Below are 8359 nucleotides of genomic sequence, written 5' to 3'. Positions count from 1 at the left end.
CGTTGTCTTTTGTTTCCTTGTTTTGGGTGTCTTATGGCTACAGTTTGTCTTCCTGTCGGAATAACACGAAATGAAAGGGCACATCCGCTGTGCCGTGACCTTGCTGTCCTCCTCCGGTGACCAACTCTCAGGCCCCTCTGTGCCTGGCTCCGATGCAAGCAGGGTGTTGCTCAGCGTTAACCCATCAGTCACGTCCTCAGCTGTCGATGCATGTGATTCCTTTAACCCTTGCTTTATCATTTCTTCTGCTGCTTTCACACACGGGCATACTCATTCATATTTCATTCATACCAGTCTTAATATTTCCATTATACATCCCTGCATGTCATGGTGCACACTGTAAATCCCTGCTTACTTAGGGGCAGGAATATGGTATTTTCCTCTCTGTGATCTCCTCTACACTAGAAAGATACCAACTGAAACCAAAGCTAGCCAAGTCAGTTTAAATGTCAGTATGAATGCACCTTTAGTTTTCCTTATAATAGTTTAACTTATTTAAGAGAAACAAACAGAAAACAAAAACAAAAAAAATTTAAATCTAAATAAGCCTTTCTCATAGTGCCCAGTGGAAAGCCACTGGATGGCAACTCTCTGCGAGTGCTGAGGTGCTGAGGCAGCTAGTGAGATCTTTTTTCTTTCTACCGTGGCTGTAACAGCAGCATCTGCACTGCAAACACTTGCTGCATCTGCCAGCCTGGAGGGCTGTGCGCTGCTTGGCAGGCAGTTGCTGGCCCGCAAGGGCTGAACCAAAGTTTCTTTGCGAGGAAAATCCAAGATACCAGTGGCCCATGAAGAGACTGTACCAATCACAATGTCGGCATGGTCCTACAGATAACAAAAAGCTCTTGCAAACACATTGATACAGGCACTTAACTTGTTGACACATCATAAAGATTGTAGATGTACTTTAGCGATTACAGTCGTAAAGTAAAGTTTGAAATCTTTATGGCAACATATTTAAACACAGATGGCTGCTTTGCTCTTTGCTCCAGCATCAGACCAGATGGAGTTTCACGACCAGAGTAACCCGGTAGATATTATTCTTCCTGGAAGAATTAAAGCAGCACTGGCTGCAGTCCGAGGATGTGCAGACCCCACATACGAAGTTCTTTCATCTTCGGGATGGTTCCTAAGGCATCCACTTCTGGCGGCATTTGCCTGCGCTTGTGCCTGTGGCAGTGCCCAGCAGACGCGTGTGCTGCTTTGTCGCTGTGCTTAGTTTTTGGGGAGAGGATTAGTTAAGCGCCGCTAGTCCGGGCCGCCCCGCAGGTAGGAAACGCACCAAGGATGGCGCTGGCCGCGGCCGCGGGCGGTGCGGCTGCCGCAGCCGCCGGTTCGAGTCCCCCCTCGGCGGGAAAGGGCCGGGCCGCGGAGGGCGGGGGCGGGCGGTGGGAGGGAGCCCTGCGGCTCCTCATATAGCGCTGCCCGGGGCCGGCGGCTCTCAGAGCCAGCTCGGCAGCTCCCCGGAGGCGACTGGTGCAAAGCTGCCGTGCCAGCCCTTCTCCGGAGGCTTTGACAAGGCAGCGGGAGCAGCATGACTTCTGCGGCTCTGGAGATTTTGGGGCTGGGGCTGGGCATCCTGGGCTGGGTGGGGGTGATCTTGGCTTGCGGGCTGCCCATGTGGCAGGTGTCAGCCTTCATCGACGTGAACATCGTGGTGGCGCAGACCATCTGGGAAGGGCTGTGGATGATCTGCGTGGTGCAGAGCACGGGGCAGATGCAGTGCAAGGTGCACGACTCCATCCTGGCGCTGCAGCCCGAGGTGCAGACGGGCCGGGCGCTTACCGTCATCGTGGCGCTGCTGGGGCTGGTGGCTCTCATGGTGACTGTCGTGGGCGCGCAGTGCACCAACTGCATCCGGCCCGGCAAGATGAAGTCCCGCATTGTGATCGCCGGTGGAGCCATCTACATCCTCTGTGGGGTCCTAGTCCTTATCCCGCTCTGCTGGTTCGCCAACATCGTCATCAGCGACTTCTACGACCCGACCGTGCCGCCATCCAAGAAGCGGGAGATGGGGGCAGCGCTCTACATCGGCTGGGCGGCCACGGCCCTGCTCCTCTTCGGGGGCTGCCTCATCTGCTGCTGCTCCTGCTCGCAGCGGGACGAGACCTCCTTCCCCGTCAAGTACTCGGCGCCCCGGCGGCCCACCTCCAACGGCGAGTACGACAAGAAGAACTACGTCTGAGCAGGGCTTGCTCCGGCTCCCCTGGCCGCCGCAGGGACACAGACAGAGGCCCCCAGCCCTGGCCCGCAGCGCCGGGAGCGTCTCCGGTGAGCTCAGCTGAGCGCGCGCTGCGGCGCTCCCCTGCCTAGAGTCCCCTCTGTCCCGGGGGGAGCCCTCGCAGAGCCCTAGGCAGGGGGGCCCCTGCTCCCTGCCAGCCCGGGCGCCCCGTCGGGCTGCGCCGCGCTGGGTGCCGCCGGGGAGCCGGTACTCACCGCCCGCCGCGCTCGCCTTCCCCTGCCAAGCCAGCAGCCCCGGGGGCAGCTGTGGGCATCGAGGAGCCGGGCGAGCCGCAGCGGGGTCTGCTGGGACGCCCCGTCCGGCCGCCGCCTGCCCACCACGAGCTGTCGCCGCGAAGGGGCACGCCTGGGAGTGCAGGGTCCCAGCCCCCGGGCTCACTCCCAGCCCGGCTCCCCGGCCTGCCCCGGGCCTCATCCTGGGAGACCTGCGAGTACTTGGTCGGCCGCTGTTGCTGCTGGTGCCTCTCTTGGCACTGCCCGGCTGGTGGGACTGGGCCGTCGGGCGCGCACTGGCACACAGGAGAAACTTCCCTTCTTCCTTCTCTCTCCTGAGCACCTGCACCTGGCTGATTTCTGCCGTGGCTGTCACCGGTTAAGTTTTTTCATTTAATTCTTTTTGGGCAACTAAATTAGGGTTTCTGTTTAAAGCGTGACACTAACCTCAGTCCTTAATCCTGCAGGCAAATAACTATTTGGACAAAGGTATTTGATTTCCTTCAGTTGTTTCAGTGCCTCCGAGAGGTGCGCTGCTCTGTGTGCCTTTGAGACTTCTGTACACAATTTCAGAGAGTTGCTGTCATTCAGTGGAGTACAAAACAGATTATTCTAGGCTGCCCCTTGAGGTTCTCCATCCCTTCTTCATCACCTTCTGTTTTAGGTTTACTTGAATATGAAATCATTGCAGGTTGCCAGAATTATCAGAGGACTAGATTCAGAGACCTAGGAGATCCTTGTGTGTCCTGGCTCCCGCAGGGCATGCCTCTGTGTCCTCCCATCTGCGCTACAGGAGACTGGAAGCATAAGTATTGCCCCGGATATCGATGGCTGGGGCATGGACAGCTTTCATGGCCTTCTTGCCGAGCCCCTTTGGCTGCCAATTTTGAATCACGTGCGTTCAGTTGGATGAGCAGTTGCTTGGCTCCCCAACGTAATTTTGTTAACGCGTACTTCCCTTCATTTACCAAATCAGGCAAAGAAATTCAATGCAAAAAGACTTTTTCCAAACGTTTTATTTGAGACTTTATAAAGTCCCAAATCAAGAGATGCAAAGCCGTGGCTCTCACAGCCCTCTTAACTCCACTGTATTGCCCGGATAACACTGCAGATTGGAAAGAAGATACTCTGGGTAACATAACTCTCGGTTTCTGAGCTTAACAACTGCTAAACTTCACTACAGCCTGGAATATTGACATGCACCTTTCCTTTTTTGCTCCAGAAACAAACTTTTTTTAAAGGAGAAGTTAAGAGAAGGTGTGATACTGTCTCATGCAAATTACCAAGAGAAAAACAAGGTCTTACTTGTACCTTTAAATCAACACTGAATTCTGCTACAGACCATAGCAGAATCTGTATCGCCATAATGAACTTCCTGCCAACAGCTAAGGAGGAAACGTGCTATTTACTGAGCATCAGTACTCCTCAGAGCGTAACACTACAACCTCGAGGCTCGCTCACAGACGCGCAGCAATACAGGGCATACCTAATCTGTGTTTCAACTCTTACGAGTTTCTGAGTGCTGAGACTTAAGGACTAACCATAACTGTGGTGCTGGGATAGGTTTACATCATCTACTGTACTCTTGCTTTGCTTAGCAAACTGGAAAAAAAAAAAAACAGAGCTATCAATATGTACACAGATCTGTATGAACGATTAAAGCCTTGTCCCAGCAAATGTTTATGTTGAATACTGAGCAGATGATATACCCCTTTAAAGATAACTGCTTTCATTTTTAAATACATATGTTGCAGGGTCTGAGCCTATCAGACAATACAGAAACAGAGCAATATGTCTAGAACTAGTTTTTTCTATAAAGAGGTGCAGTTCTTATATTGGCTGCATTTAAGTAAAAGCTATAATGTTGTTGTTATGATGTGATATGTAGTTTTGGTACAAGAATGAAATATTCTGTATTTCATCATTGCAACTTTTTTTAAACAATGTAACCTTGTAAACTGTAAATGTATTTAAATGCATATATTTTGCAAGAAAACTACCAAAGTTGGCTTGTTATGTGGTTTGGTGCCTTTATTCATTTCATGGCAATTTTATTTTAAATGATAACGTCCAACTGTCACCCAGTTCATAGCTATAGACACACTATACCCTCATTCAGCCCTCTTGCGTGAAAGAAAAGAGTCAATAGATCTTAGCCCAAATCCTGCAGATTTCATTCTCTTTTGGTAAATCTCATTAATTTAGTGGGAATTTGTCTCAGTTAAAGAATCAAAAAATAACCCCATACTGATGGACACACCTCTGTGTAACTTCACTCTAGCACTATTTTTCATTAAATAAAGTTATGAAAAGGTTGCTGGGGTAAAGCCCATGGAAGTGTTGCAGGATTTGGATCTGACCAGAAGATGAAATATTTCTGACCAGTGCATTTTTAGCGTTAAGAATCAAATCAAAGCTGGTGTCTTCAGGGGAGGGAGGGAAATCCACATTTTTGAAGGGAAATTTATTTAGCAAGCCCAACTTCATGATATGCAGGTATCACAGCAGGGCTGGGTCCACTTATAACCAAAATCTGAAACAATTACACAGGACCTCTCGGGAAAGCCAGCACCAGCTGTGTATGCACTAGTAAACACAGCATCATCCTACCAGAAACATTACTCACAGCTGATGTAACAGAATTTCACTGAGGTCACGGTGGCAGTTCCCAACAATACGAGCAGGAAGTGGGGCCCATTTTTTAAAAATACTCTTGTATTTAATCTCATCCTTCACTATACTTATTTGTTGCTGTGCTTTAAAAAATAATTCGAGAGAACGCTGTTTCTGATGCTGCTGGCTTCAGGGTAAAAATCTAAGTTGGTTTTTCCTTTGTTTTGTTTTCCAAGAGCAAAGACCTAGTCCTGAATTTTAAGAATTGGAAGTGCTCAGGATCAGGCCTGAACCTCATCCTAGTGAAAAACAGAAAACTACAGTACTCATTTACTATTTTTATTTTGTATTTATGATTTCGTGTAAAAATAAAAATAAAAACATCTAAACCCACCGCCCACACAGGGTCACTGGTTTTTCGGAAAGGCACCAATTGTTTGGGCTCAGGAAGACGGGATGTGACATCGGTGCCCACAGGGCAACGTCTGACCTAGGCACCTTTGGGTGGGAGAGCGGGATGGCCTCTTCGGGCAAGCGGGCTTTTCCCTTGCAGAGCAGCCAGCGTTGCAGCGCTCCACTGGAGCCTCAGACAAAAGAGCAAGGAGTGGTGGTTGGTCTTGTGATGCGAGCACATTAGGAAGCAGACTGTGAGTCCCCAACTATTTTGAGAACAGCTCTAAGCATGAGGCTCTTAAAGCTTTCAATTCTTACAAGTTGAAACTGAAAGGAAACTAAAAGGAAAAAATCCCACTGCAGCTTGGATCAGCCCCAACCTGACCTGATACCCCTAATCCTTTCTGCCACCCCGCTTTTTTAAAAAGTGCATTCAAGCTGGAGAAAAAATGTTTTCACAGTTGTATCAGATCAGAACCTGTGTAAAAATGGCTGGTAAAGGAAACTGTAGAGTCCAATTACTAGTGGAAAAATTTCCCTTAGTTATAAGACTGCCAGGGAGGTCTTTCAATATTTTGCAGAATTTTTCTGCAAACTTTTCTTGGGTTTTTTTGGGCAAACTGTTGCTTTAAAAATGAAGAAAAACCATCTTCAAAGACTTCATTTTGCAGCATTCTTGCCAGCTCGGTTGAGATTAACAAAAGCTCCTTGCCACCCTCCCATTGCTATGCACATGCTGAGCTGGAAAAAGGGTGTCTGCTGGCTTGGCCTTTGTCCTGCTAAACGAACCATTTCATAGTTATGAATTTGAAAGTAACCTACAGTTCATAGCCTGCAAATCTAGTTAGATCCTGTCTGTGCAAAGAAGGGAAATGCACCAGGCAGAGGGAAAGGGAAACTCAATCAGTCACGTTTGCTGCAGGATGTTTAAGGAAATATTTCCTTTTCCTGCACAAAGATACATTTGTTGGGCATCTGCTCTTAGGGACTTAGTGAAACATTTTACTTTTGGAGTGAGAAAACAGTGTAACTCCAGATTTTCCTTTATAAGTCTATTCCCTGATCAAATATTATGCAATGTGTTATTTTTCCTTGCCTACCTTTCAAACTACCAATGCAGGGAAATATTCTCTTAAACCTAGTTTCCTCAGAGACCTATCCATATATCTGTAATGTTAAATGAGTATCCTGCTTATTAGGAGCCACATGGCACATGTTAGTGCCATATTCACGTATATATGGCAATATATTCATGCAATATGCAGCGTCAGATGATACTCACAATGCATCCTTCTTGTGTTTGGCATGCTAAAAAAGTAATTAAGTACAAGCCTTGTGTTTGAGGATTTGCTTTAAGTCTGCTGGGTAAGACACAGCAAATATTTCTGCCAAATTAAACGAATCAGGAGGCAGCAGGTGAACTCTGTCTTTAGGTCAAGAACTGCATTCATTTTACCTGTAGATTGATTGTGGTAGGACAAATTGTTTAAAAAACAGCACCTCAAGGGGACCTAATATTTATATTTTAGAAGTAACTAGGCTCTATTATACCTATTTTGATCAGATCTTTGTGTGTGTTTGTGTGCGCGTGACTCAGCTCCAGCCTGTTCCTTGCTGATTCTCTGCTGGAGGGGGCTGTCTCTCTGGAAAAACCCCTCTTCTTCCTACCACAACCTTCAATTATAAGAAAAGGACAATTTTGGCCACTACGTCATTGATAAAACCTCCCATGGCAACAGTGAAGGCTTTACAGTCGCTTGGATACACAAGCCTTGCTTCACCTTTTCTTTTTCTTAAACACAGATCGAAACATTCTGCCATGAATCAATTTAACAGTGTCCTTTGTCTCTGGCATTTTAGGATTTTGTTTACAACACTGAGCTGCCCCTCCTTCCAAAGCTCACCACGTAGCTTCAGACAAAAATTCTGGCAAGGAAAGGTGGCAAGTAGTAGGACTTAACATGGAAGCACATGTCCTGTCAAAGGCATCCACCCAGGGCTTCATGTCAATCTTCTCATCACGCTTGATTCCAGCTGCACCTCAGCCACTCTCATATTGCCCTGAAGGATCGCTTTTGCCTCACTGAAACCGGCACCTACTGTTTGGGTTGCCGATCACCCCAAGACAGTCGGGACCTAGAAACTGTGCCAAGCCTGTCCCATAGAAACTGCAAAGAAACCGTCACAACTGAATATCCATGTTATGGTGTTGATTACTTCAAAGCACAGCCACACACTCACATCCTCTCTCCCTCTTACGCACGCATACACAGAGAGATTTCATGCAGTCCCTTACAGCTCTGTAAAATAAATGTAGTACTGTACATCCATGTTCTGAGAGATACCTGAACTGAATACATCTTATAGTCACTCCCAATGGTTGCAGGTAAATACAGAGCTCAAGATAATGGGGGGTCACATCACACGAACTTTACCATTTATAATGTGACCAAAATGGGAAAAAAATTCATCAGTAAAAGGCTGGTTTAAAAGTTCTCTAGGAAAATGTGTATACACTACATATCAAGGAGCTTGGACGTCAAGCAACCTAAATAAAATTAACTGAGGCATTTACTGGACCACTGGCTTTAGCTTTTTGTTTTGAGAGCAAGGGACTCATATAGCCCACAAAAATGTAAATACAGCATTGATATTTGTAAAGCCAAAGAAGAGCGAACCTTGCAACCACTATGTAACTGTTCTGATTTCAGTCTACAAGAGGAGAAAAAAAGAACCACACATCACTCAGTGACTAGCAGAGCTGTCAATAAGACGCAGTAATCTCATGACGTTAACATACGAAAGTAACCTAAGAGAAGACCTCCAACACCCAATACAGAAAAATATGACAGCTCTTTGAGCAACTAGAAAACCAGACAGAAAATAAAATAAGCTGCAT

The 8359-nt window shown here is 47.2% G+C and overlaps 1 protein-coding gene across 1 annotated transcript; it reads left to right on the top strand.

The window, feature by feature from the left end:
* Positions 1-935: 935 nt before the first annotated feature.
* Positions 936-5461, top strand: CLDN5 (claudin 5). The gene is made up of 2 exons (XM_068911090.1): positions 936-2271; positions 3146-5461. The coding sequence occupies exon 1, from the start codon at positions 1535-1537 to the stop codon at positions 2183-2185; it is 651 nt and encodes a 216-aa protein (XP_068767191.1). The 5' UTR covers positions 936-1534; the 3' UTR covers positions 2186-2271; positions 3146-5461.
* The last annotated feature ends 2898 nt before the right edge of the window (positions 5462-8359 follow it).

This window comes from Struthio camelus, chromosome 17, assembly GCF_040807025.1.
Source record: "Struthio camelus isolate bStrCam1 chromosome 17, bStrCam1.hap1, whole genome shotgun sequence".
Lineage (NCBI taxonomy): Eukaryota > Metazoa > Chordata > Aves > Struthioniformes > Struthionidae > Struthio > Struthio camelus.
Note: the sequence above shows the minus strand (reverse complement) of the source record. Positions and strands in the feature narration are given on the sequence as shown.